Source organism: Schistocerca piceifrons, chromosome 3 (assembly GCF_021461385.2).
Source record: "Schistocerca piceifrons isolate TAMUIC-IGC-003096 chromosome 3, iqSchPice1.1, whole genome shotgun sequence".
NCBI lineage: Eukaryota > Metazoa > Arthropoda > Insecta > Orthoptera > Acrididae > Schistocerca > Schistocerca piceifrons.
Genome location: NC_060140.1, coordinates 213472454 through 213485379, shown reverse-complemented (window position 1 = coordinate 213485379; position 12926 = coordinate 213472454). Strand labels below are relative to the sequence as shown.

The following is a 12926-nucleotide window of genomic DNA, read 5'->3' as shown; positions in this document are numbered from 1 at the left end:
ATGTTGTGCTGACAGTAATAAACTTAAACCCATCAAATTTTCAAGTGCAAAACAATGTCAGTAATAAAACTAGGTGTTGTTTTTCATGTACATGCAAAGGGTTGGATGGATGAGGCTGGTATAAAATTATGTATTAACAGAGTGTGGGGGAGAAGGAACAGTGCTTTATTGAAGAAGAATTCTCTTCTTGTGCTGTGTCAGTTTAGCAGTTATTTGAAAAATTCTGTGAAAGCAAGATAGCGAAATACAGAGCTTGCTATTATTGTGGGAGAACTTACTTTGCAATTGCAATCTCTTGATGTCCCAATAAATAAACCATTTAAAGTGTATATGAGAGAGGAATGAAACAAATGGATGATGGATGAAACCCAACATGAATTTATACTGAAGGGAGCATTGACACGGCCTACAATCAAATAAGTGTGTTAATTGATAACACATTTGTGGTATAGAGTGAGAGAAGACATTATTGTTAAATCTTTCAAGAAGTGCAGCATAAGTAACACTCACAATGGCAGTGAAGACCATTTTATATATGAGGAGGACAATGAAGAGAAAGAAAAAGAAGAAGAAGAAGAGGAAAGGGCTGTTCAGATGACGATATTCATGGATTTGCAAGATCAGTTTGGTTTTAAAACTAAGAATTTTTTTTGTCTGTCTTTGCAATCTAATAAAGAAATTGGTAAAAATGTTATTTTAAAGATTGCTTGAAAATTAAGGTCTGTCTTATAGGCTGTAAAATATGGTAGATGTTCTGTTTTTGTCTCTGCTCCCCTCCCCACCTCCAAACCTGTCGCATTGCTATCTCATACCCTATGTTCCTCATCCTCTGTCTATGCTTACTTGCCTCAAAGAAATGGTGACTTCACTGCTCCTCAGATTTGGTTATCGCATCAAAATCTGTTTCCTCCACAAAATTAACTGTAGTTATACGCAGAAACTAGAAGTATGCATTTCAGTGTTTTTGTTTTGGCAGGTGGCTGGCACGTACTGAGAGACTTTTCTGTGCAGTCGTTTGACTATAAGAAGACTTTGATCAAGCTTCATAAGAAGTACGGTGTTTCACCCTTCTTTAGAGTTTCTGTAGTTCCTGATAACAGGAATCCAGAAAGAAATGTTATTCAGGTACTAAACATTTTTAAATTGAGTTAATTAAGTTTAATATAGATCTCAGCTTTGAAGCTCCAGTAGCAGCCATGTTTCCAGACTGAATTGTAGGAATTCAGGTATACCTATTAGCCAAACAACTTGTCATTTATAAAATCCCAGATATGTTTCAGAACCATTTCACTATCATCAGTGGGTATTTTTATTCAGTAGTGTAGAAAATGAGAATTGAGTAAAAGTACCCAGTGGTGTATTTATGTGTGATGGTTATGGGACAAAGGTGTTTATAAACAGCAGTTGTTTGCATAATGAGTGGACCTAAACTCATATAATTTGGTAAATAAATTTTTTCATTGAATTGAATATTCTAAAGAGTAAGCTAATGTATTTGTAATTTTTAGATTTGATACAGTTGTGTGAAATTGGTAGTTTCTTTTTGAAGCATGTAAACCCCTCCATGTATAAAAAGTACTAGATTTCCGACTAGCTCTTGTGACAACAATGACAGTGTATCTATTTTTGTGTCAGTGCTTGTAGTTACATGACAAGAGGAGTACATTCAATTTAAGAATTTGAATTCTGATACTTATCTGGTTGGTGTGTCAATCTGCTTCTTCTTTCTCCAGCTGTTGGGCGGTGGGTCATTTAATTATTAAACTGTACATGTGTTGTTATCCATTTGTTTATTTCCAGAAACTATGTCGTCTCCTTATCACTGCTGTATATCAAGCACAATTTATAAAAGCACAGTTTGTTGTGCAACTTTGCCAAGTTTCAAAGCATAACAAGCTACCAGCTTCCACCACTGACATCTGTCTCTGACCACTGACAAGCAGTTTCCCTTTCTTCTTACCAAAAAACAGATGCTTTCTGATATGTGGGTAATGCCACATTTACTAGTCAATTCAACAATTTTGTTTTAATAACTTTGACTCTTGGAATTACGTAATTGTTTGGTTAGTTGAATTTAATTTCTGTAATAAAGCAGATAGCTGAAAACATAAGAAGAATTGGCTTTTTATGTCTTTAATTAAGCTAGTCAAATTTAGTCATTAATCGATCTTTGAATCGATGTGTAATAGATGTGGTTTACAAATGTAAATGCAGTTGTGCAAAAAGGACTTTAGTTTGCATGCACTAATATACATTTAAATAAAGTTGTAACCCATTATGCTTTTCCTCCGAACATAAAAACAAATTGTAGAGAAATTATTTTACAGAGGTATAGCATTTTTCTATTGTGTCCTAAAATTCATTTAATTACGGTATGTAGTATAACTCCTGGCACTGTCAAAGTCGTTAGTGTTTCTTTGTATACCTGATTTGACCTAAATTTGGAAATGTTGTCTAATGTGAAGAAAATGATGTGGTTTCTATCTTTGTTACTGGTAGAAGAAGAAGGGCTTGTTTCATAATAATCTCGTGAGCATAATGATAATAGATTAAAAGATGAAAATATTGAAAATGTGTTGAAATCATATTAGCCACACAAAACTAATGGCAGTAAAAATAAATTGTTGAATTTTACATTAAAAAGAAAAAAAAAGATATTTTCTGATCCCATCCTGAACAGCAACAGATCTCCTTTACATCATGACAGTCAGTTGGAGAGATAGTTTGAAAGTATTGCCAGCTGCACCTGAAGTTTACAGATATTAACTTGTTAAGAATACTTAATTAATTTGTGAAATTAGTGGTGACTCTCACATTTGTAATTAACATTTTAGGCCTGCAGCAGAGTTAGTGGATGCAAATGTCAGCTGTGTGTCAAAGGGGACTCAACTTTCCACACAAAAAGTAATTCAGCTTTGCATTAAAAATAAGATGGATGTGTCAAAAGGTAGATGTGGCTTTGTAGTCTCCAGTGTCTTAGACATGGTAACTGTAATTCTAAGCATGATCAATTTTTCATTAGGAAAACTGTGATGATATCAAAGTTAAACTGCACCCTTATGCCTGACTTTTAATTATGTAGACATCCACATAAATATTTTTTGAAACAGCTGTGAAATATATGTCTTATTCTACCACATATTAGGGTTTCTTTTCATTTAATTTGCATATTGAGCACAGGAAGAGGAATATTATTGAAGAAAGGGGAAATATTATGGCACTGTAAACCACATAAAAAGTAACAATGAAATTGGTATGTAATTATCACGAGACTGGCACAAGGTGTGTTTAATATACTGTCCACCATTTTCTGCCACAAGTTGAAATCAAGAAGCAATATGTTCCATAAGAAATAAGAGCATCTCGGGGGGGGGGGGGGGGGGGTGTTCAGAATGTGTTGTGCAATGTGTGCCTTCAATTCAGCTACATTTATAATCAGAGCACTGAACACAGCACCTCTCAGATAATCCCATAGCCAGATTCCACACAGATTTGATCAGGTCATCTGGACAGCTGGGCTGTAGGGAAGTAACTGCTGATAATTGTAGCATTTTCAAAATGGCTCTGAAGTAGCTGCTTCACTGATTGTGCAATGTGTGGAGGAGTGCCATCTTGCTTAAAAATGATCCTACCCACACATCCATGCTGTTGAAGGATTGGAATGACATTGGTGTGCAACAGACTCTCATAACATTTGCCAGTGATGGTATAGGTAACAGGACTCACAGGACCCATCTCTTCGAAAAAATTATGGCCCCATAACAAATGATGCTGTCAACCCGCACCACACTGCTACCTCTGCAGAATGAAGTAGTACTGGTTCATGTGCAAATGGATTTTCTGCTGCCCATGTTCTCCAGTTGCGTGTATTGACATGTCTTTGGAAATGGAAATGGGCTTCGTATGTCCACAGAATGCCCCATTTCCATTAATTGTCCACTTCCATGCAAGAAAGAAATTCTTGACAAATGTTTGTCTTACTCGGAAGGTCAGCATGAAGAAACTCATGAACATGGGTAATTTTATGTGGATAGCAGTGCAGGATGTTTTGTAGAATTTTATACATCTTGCTCACAGGCATGGCCAAAGTTTGGGCAATTCGCCATGCACTGCATGTCTACACACCACTGCTCAACCACTCTTGCAGTGATGTGGCCACCTCTTCTACTGATATTGGATCAGTTATTTTCCTCCCTTTGACACACAGCAGTACAAAAAATATGCCTTTTCAAATTTTGTAATCACTTTCTCCAGATCCTTGGCAGACATCAGTCCCATGTCTTTCTTTGTACCCTTGAGTGTCTGTAACTTCTGCAGAGCTACTGGCACATATGCACCATTCTTGTAAAAGAGTCTTATCTGTAGCACATGATCCTGATTTGAGGCAGTCTTTATTTTGTATGTTCTGCCACTTATGGCACCATCCATATTCCCCCACAATAACATCCCCCTCCCCCTTCTTTGATACGTACTATTCCATTCAAATTTGACGCCATTCTGAACAGTGGTTCATATTTTGTAGTGTTTTGTAATTGGAACTTTAATTATAATCACTGTATCTTTCTAGATTCTTCACATAACACTGGTTCTTGAAAATTTGTAAGCAGGCTTTCACAGGATAGTTGTTCTCTGTCTTCAAGTGATTGTGAAGTCAGATTTTTCAGCATTTCCATGACACATTTTTGTGAGCTAGAGAGACCTGTGACCATTAGTTCTGCTCTTATTTTTGTGTGTTTACTATCCTCTGTTAGTCCTGTTTGATATGTACCCACATAGTTGAACAGTGTTCTGAGATGGGTTGTACAAACGTGTTCTAAACAGTCTGCTTTGTAGACTAATTGCATTTTCCCAATATCCCACCAAAGAATCTAATTCTGCCACCAGCCTTGTCTGTGATTGAGCTGTATGACTGTTCCATTTCATATCTCCAGAAATGAGTTGAATTATTCCAGTTGAGATTTGTTGATATTGTATTCATAAAATAGTATGTTTTTGCATTTTGTTGAGTTCACAGTTGTATATTTCTGAACATCTAAAGCAAATTTGCCAATCTACACCAATTGACAATCTTACCAAGATCCAGATGAATATTTGTGCAACTTTTTTCAGTTTATAGTTCATTATGGATTACTGCATCATCTGCAAATAGTTTGAAGTTACAATTAATGTTGTCTGCCAGGTCATTAATATACAATATGAACAAGAAGCTGTCAAGACACTTCTCTGAGAAACATCTGAGGTTACTTCTACATCTGTTACTTACTTTCCATCAAAGATAATATGCTGCAGGCTCTGTACCAAGAAATGCTTAATCCAGTCACTAATTTCATTTGATACCCCCATATAACCTTGTTTTTGTTAATAAAGATTGGTGTAGTACTGAGTCAAAGGTTTTTGGAAGTCAAAAAGTACTGCATCCATCTGATTGCCTTGATCCATGGCTTTCAGGATGGCACAACCAGTGGTGTCAGAACCCATGCCGGTTGGCATGGAGGTGGCCACTCTGTTTGAGATACCTCATTATGTCTGATCTCAGAGTATGTTCTAAAAGTCTGCAACTGATGGATGTCAACAGTATAGGATGGCATTTTTGAACCACTTTAGGTGTCCTCCTTGTTAAAATGTTTGGCTGGTGCTTTCGTCAAACTGCTGGCCACGGTTTCTTGTTTGAGGTGTCCTGTGTGCATTGCGCATTCCAGTTGCACTGGTGTTGATTGTGGAAACCAAATTTCATTGTTAAGTTTGTAAGGCTTCCTTAGATTGAAATGATTGTTTATTGTTCGTGAATGTGCACTTGACATTTTCCAGTCCTGTCCAGGGCTATCAGTCTTATGATTCAAGACCTGAATTGAGAAGGAATTGTGTGTGATGATTTTCAGTTCAAAGTACATCAATGTATCCATTTATATATATTTACATACACATTATAGCAAATTTATCTTTGGCCTTTACTGTGATACAGTTGTGAAATGTCATTGTGCAATGATTTGTTACATTTGTCAACTTCTGAAACATAGTGAATATGCTACCCATGATCTGCGTAACAGATCTTTCCCTTTTTTCCTTTAATTAAAAGAAATATAAGAATTTCAGTAAAATAATTGTACATCAGAGCAGACTATATGTAGTGTGAGCTGTTTGGGGAAGAACTCACTCCATAGCATCTCTGCTGTGTGTTCCCCTCCCTCCCTCCTTTAGGTCACAAGCACATGTTAGCCAGTGTGTGTGGTGGGGCTGTTATGTACCCATCTGTCTGAGCCCCCTGACAATACAAGGATCTCACTTCTGGTATCTGAGCTGTCACCACCTTGTGTATGCCTAGGAGTTGTTGCTGCTCTTTTTCAGGCATTAGAACTCCTGGAAACAGCCGCTGTGCCTGGAAGCCCATGGCGTGGCTGGGTGGCCCCCACGATGTGATCCCTTGATTGGAGTGGGTGGTACCAGGGCAGACGTTCTGCACATGAAGCTTGCTAAGCTCCATACTTCTGGTTTCTCTTCTGTGGCTGCCTCTTCAGACAGGAACAGTTCTCTCTCTGCTCCTACTTTTGCTTCCTTGGTCTTCCCCTCCTTTGCCACTTCCTGGATGGAGATACAGGCCCACTGGCTTAGGGCAAAACTCTTTCCCCTTTATTTGCTTTGTTACAGGACAGACGGGGAGACTTTTGTCACTACCAAACTGCTCTTTTTTGTTGAACATTCGAAAGCTAAGTTTGGTGAAGTTGACATACTTGCTAAGATGCAACCCGGTTTCCTATTGCTTAAAACCTCTTCTGCCAGTCAGTCAGCTTCCCTTTCTGCTTAAAAGCACAAAGGAGACATCCTGGCGAGCTTTACTCCTCACCATTCCATAAATATGACACAAAGCCATATTTTCCACATGGACCTTCTCCTTCAATCTGATGAGGAAGTCAGGACTAATCTGGCACTCCACAAAATTCATCTCATACGGAGAGTCCAGAAAAGTCCTAAGAACAATTGCATTGATACTGGCCCTTTCATCTTGGCTTTTGAGGGAGTACCCTTCCAGAAAGAGTCAAAGTTGTGATTTACTGCTGTGAGATGAGGCTGTATATCCCACCTCCCATGCTCTGTTTCCTGTGTCTCCATTTTGGTCATGTGTCTTCGTGATGTGAGGCAAATCCTATTTGCAGCAACTGATGATGTCCTCTCCATGTGGGGAGTCTTTGCACCCAAGTGCGTGAACTGTTCTGGTCCACGTTCTCCTCGCTTACCGGCTTGCCTGATCTATAAAAAGGAAAGGAAGGTTCAGGTATTCAAAACTCTCAACTGTCTACCCTACTCTGAGTTCCGACAGAAATTTGACTGTTTCCACCTGGTATCTTTAACTTCTACCTTTGCTTTTGCTGCGCCCTCTCCTCCTCCTCCTCCTTCATTCCTGATTCCATCCTGTCCCCCTTCACTTTCCTTCCCCCTGGTAGTTCCTGTTCCTCCCCTCACGGAACTGCTGCTTCTCCTTGGCTGGTGAAGAAATTCTCTTCTCTGGCAACTGCTGTTGATGGGATTCCTGTAGGAACCCTCCTCTCTGACATCTCCAGGACAAGAAGCCTCTTACTTCAAGTAGGATGCAGTCCCACACTCTCTGGGCCTCATGATCACTTTTTCTCTTTCGGATCTTGATATTGCTGCGGTTTGCTCTCTTCCTGACCACTCCTTCCTCGCCCTCCGAAGGAGGAGAAGAAGAAGATGTGTAAGGTTCAGGATGAGGCTCCCCCCCATCCCCTCAACCCCTCCCTGATCCCTCCACCCCTGGAATTGTTGCCCCCCATCCACCTGTCAAGCAGGATCTGATCTTACATTCATGGATGTCACACCATCTTTACCAGTGACGGACAGTGACTCATCACAACAACGCATTATGGCCTGTGCAACATCTGTATGGTTTCTTGTACCACTCTCCTCCTGTCTTCACATTCCAGAATTGTAGTCTCTTCTTTCTCTCTACTCTGTAGCTTGTGTTGTATTGCAGGAATCTCATTTTGTGGATACTCATTCGCTGACGTTTCCAAGCCTTCCGCTGGAACTGCGTCGGCCCTTTATGAGCCTCTGATGGTGTCTGTACGGTATTGTGCATGGATGTTTTCAGTTCCTAGGATCCTCTTATACTGCACTGTGAGTGATAGCCATTCAGATCCATTTAGATACTGTGGTAACGATATACAATTATTATCTCTCCCCAGACCAGCCTTCTGTGCTTTGTTCTCTTCTTGTTTCTTCAATGGCCAACCAGTTTATCCAGTGTCTTGTGCAAGTTACTTGACTGTATGGGGAGTCAAAGACTGTATTAGATCCTATAATCCTGGGACCTTGGTTTCACCAAGGCTGCTCTATTTCAGATAATTTAGTCCACCTGAGTCTGCTATCCGAACAGCTTACAGCAGGTGACAGTACCTTACTGCAGTCTTCTGTGATCTGTATAAAGCTTGTGATACCATACAGCACCACCACATCCTTGCCACCTTGCATGAATGGAGCCTCCATGGCCTGAACTCAATTTTTATTTCCTGTTGCACTTTTCAGGTGCAGGTTGGTGCCTTTTGTAGCACCAACCCCCCCCCCCCCCCCTCCCCTTTCTTTGCAGGAGAATGGGATTCTGCAGGATTTTGTCTTGACTGTTGCTGTCAATGGTCAGGTGGTGGTTGCATGAGTTACGGTGTCCCTCTCTCTGTATGCTGGTGATTTTTTGCATTTATTTTTGTTTGTCTGTGATGGACATTGCTGAACGCAGACTGCAGTGAGCAATACACCAAGCACAGTCTTGGGCTTTCACTCATGGCTTCCATTTTTTGGCTGCCAAGACCTACGTTATGCATTTCTGTTGTCACCGTACAGTCCATCCCCATCTCGATCTGTACGTTGGTAGCCAGTCCCTCAATGTGGAGGAATCTCATCTTTTTTGGGACAGGTCTTTGACATCCAATTGACATGGCTTCCCCATCTTCTTCAGCTAAAGTCGACATGCTGCTCCCATCTCAGTGCCGTTTGATGTCTCAGCAATACCAACCAGGATGCATACCACTCTACTCTGATACAATTCTACACAGCATTGGTCCAGTCCCATCTAGACTACGGGAGATTTACATAATGCTTGGCATCGCCTTTGACATTACTTAGGCTGGACCCACAGCCTTGTGAAGTACAACTGTCAACTGGTGCCTTTCGGACTAGCCCTTGCAAGTTTTGCACCAACAACGGTTAATTGCTTATGTGTTACGTGTGTGCTGCTCACATGAGCACCTAACTACCTTCTCCTCTTTTCAGATATAGAAATCCAACTCCAGCTTTCCTCACTACCACAATGAGTCACAGTGGGATCCCAAGGAATGAACTTGCTGATAGGCTGGCCAAATTGTGCACTGGAATGCCACCTCCTGAGATCAGTATTCCAGAATTGGACCTTCAATTGGTATTATGCCGTGCTCTTTCAAAGCAACCATTACTGCATTTGCATTGTGCGATTTAGGGAAATCACAGAAAACCTAAATCTGGATGGGCTCTCCTCATGAATGCGAGTCCAATGTACTAACTACTGCGCTACCTCATTCAGTCTAGTCACACAACACACTGCAATATCCGATAAGATGTGGCATTGCAACACAACTGGCATCTCTCATTTTTTGCTCATGATGGGTACAGTTTCCCGAGCTGAGATTAGCTGTAATATATGAACCTGAATGAATGATGAGGCAGAGTGAAACCTTTTTTACAGCAGCTAAGTCTCAGTGAGATACCTTTATCTGTGGAAAATTATGCTCCAAAGTTTCTCAATATTTTGTAGCCAAAAATGAATAAAAATTATAGTCAAAGAACAGCATAAATTCTTTCAAGTGGGGATTCTATCATGAGTTACGTGCACCATGACCATAACACCACTATTAATTAAAAAAAAGGAGGGTCAGCATTGATTGTTGAAGCACAAATCTTGATTTCTGTTGCAAATTGATTTTAATCACTACATGACTATCATCAGTGCTGCAGGTAAAACAAGAACAAAATAATGAGACTGCACTATGACATAAACCTGTCCAACTATACAAGTAAGAACATACAAAAGGGACTGGTTTCATCAATATACCTAGTAGTAAAGGCCTGTGAACTCATAAAAACAAGCAGTAAAATTGCAATATCTGCACATATCTAGGAAGAGTTCTTGTCAGACCGAAGGAACAAATGCAACTGGGCTGGCTGCTTACAGGAATCTGCGTAGCTATGTTTATTGCCAACACTAGGCACAACAGCACCCTCTATAATGATCATTATTACAAAAATCTAACAACTGAGACTCCAGGTAGGAGTATCTGCAGTGTAGGAAAAGACAGATTGCTACTTACTGTAAAGGAGACACACTAAGTTGCAGACAGGCACAATTAAAAGACACTTGCATACAGCTTTCATCAGTAAAAGAGAGCCACACACCATTCACACACACAAGCAAGCACACCTCATGACCACCAATTCCAGCATCTCAGGCCTGAGTGCAACTGCCTTGTGGGATGCAAGCAGCAATCTGGAGGGTGCAGGGAAAGGGAATGGATGGTAATGTACAGGTGGGAAGAGAGACAAATGGTGTCTGGTGGAGTGTGCAGGGACTAGGATGCTAAAAGGCCCAGTGTTAGGAGGTTGTCGGGCAGGGAGGTGGGGAAACAAGAGCAGAAAAAAGGAGGGCGTGGGGGAAGATGGACAGATGTATTGGCAGAGGGCAGCAAATAAAGAGGATGGGAGATGAGAATGGGTAGGTGATAGGACAGAAGGGGTGGAAACTGTTGGGTGGAGGGTGTGGGGCAGTATGTTACCATTGGTTGAGGCCAGGATAATTACGGGAGCGGGGAATTGGTTGTAAGGATAACACCCTTCTGCACAGTTCATAAAAGCTAGTGGTGGAGGGAAGGAACCAGATGAATCAGGTAGTGAAGCAGCCATTTAAATCAACTGTGTTATGTTCAGCTGCTGTTGGCCACAATTTGGCCGTGGCCGTTTATCCTGTTGGTAGACCGTCAATATAAAAAACTGTGCAATAATTGCAGCGGAACTGGTAAATGACATGGCTCCTTCCACATGTGGCCCAGCCCGTGATAGGGTAGAATAAACCTGTGACAGTACTGGACTAAGAAGTGCTGGGTGGGTGGATTGGGCAGGTTTTGCACCTGGGTCTTTCACAGGGATATGATCCTTGTGGCAAGGGGTGGGATTGGGAGTAGCATAGGGATGGACTAGGATGTTGTGGAGTTCAGGTGGGTGACAGAACATCACTTTAGGATGTGGGAAGTAGCTACAGTAGGATGTCCCTCATTTCAGGGCATGAAGATAGGTAATCAAAGCCCTGGCGAGGGATGTGGTTCAGTTGTTACCATCCGGTGGGGTACTGTGTGATGAAGGGGACACTCCTCTGTGGTGGGAGGACTGAGGGTGTAAGGGGAAATGGCATGGGAGATCTGTTTGTGGACTAGGTGTGGGGGATAGTGCCTGTCTGTGAAGATATTGGTGACCATACCAAGCAAGGGAGTTTTTATCACTGCAGATATGCCACCCACAGGTGGACAGGCTGTATGGGAAGGACTTTTTGATGTGAAAGGGATGACAGCTATCTAAATGCAAGTACTGCTGGTGGTTGGTGGAAATGGCAAGAATTACAACTTTTCATAACTTTTAATAGTGTTAGACAGTCTGATTCCATTTAAGTTAATGATCTCAAGCAACCTATGAAGAGTGTCACACAGATACTTGTGTACCAGACATACACCAATTACAGCTGAATATTATGATGATGTCATAGTGGGCACAAAATTGAAGTTTTTTTAAAATGTTTGACAAAAAAAGCTTTTTGTGTAGATTTTAATGGTGTTATTGTGTAATCACATTCACCATCTACACAATTTGTTATTTTTGGCGTTGTTTGTCACTAGGCACCCGATAATTATGATTTGTATTAGTATTAGATGTGCTTTCATAATTATTTATAAACTGACGAGTTCAAGTAACAGAAGAAAAAGGAGATGGCCACTGAAAATATAAGAAATTCAAAAAATAGGAAATATATATTCAAAGTTTCACACAAATAGATCAGCCATACAAACTGTTTCCAGATTATAAAGCTAGCAAATCTATTAATAGATTATTTGAAATATCCATATACACATGTATGTAAGTATATCATAAGTTCTGGTCATTGATTATGCTTTTTCACTGAATACAAAATGAAACACACATTGAGTAAATGCACATCAGAATTTTAACTGCACAAGTGATGATGCAAAAAAACACTGGTCAACTGGTAACAACCAACTGAGGAACAAACTTGAGCCATTTGTGTTATGAGGTGGAAGTTTAGAAATTGGCCATGTGCAAGTGCATTCAGCCTTTCAGTGATGCAAATTTTTAAAGAATGAACAGAAATATAGGTAATTTAAGTTTGTTTGAGTTCTCTTTAGCTGTAGAGAAAGGGGTATCTGTGCTCCCAACTGTACTGATTTGATTACTTGTTTTTGTTATTGTTGTTGAGATTATTCATCTAATAATTCCATTTCATTTCCAGATAACTCCAATTGAGCTGGGACTCCCTGACCCAAGCTATTATTACAGAGTAGCAGAGAATGCGGTAAATAGCAATTTCATTTTTGTGTTTATGTAAAATTACGTGTATTCTAACTGGTTATGAGCATGTTGGAAAGTTAATCTGTTGTTAGTGAATATTGATCGTGTAATTTATTTTGATAAAATATGTATTAAGTGCAAATTATAAAACTTTTTGAAATCCCTGTACTCATTCACTAATATTTAGAAAAATAGTGTTATTGTATGCTTGCTGTAATTTTTTGTGACTCTTTGTTTTAAATTGATGCATTAATGGATGGCTGTAGACTGACCTGAGTTTTATATGCTTGTTAAACTTTTCAAATTACAAAATCAGA

The 12926-nt window shown here is 40.1% G+C and overlaps 1 protein-coding gene across 1 annotated transcript in view; it reads left to right on the top strand.

The window, feature by feature from the left end:
• The window catches only part of LOC124789567 (endothelin-converting enzyme homolog), a 600524-nt gene that overhangs the window by 446659 nt on the left and 140939 nt on the right, over window positions 1-12926 (top strand). The window contains exons 4-5 of the mRNA XM_047256970.1: window positions 977-1125; window positions 12551-12613. Coding sequence (XP_047112926.1) covers window positions 977-1125; window positions 12551-12613 — 212 coding nt within the window. The remainder of the gene's footprint in view (window positions 1-976; window positions 1126-12550; window positions 12614-12926) is intronic.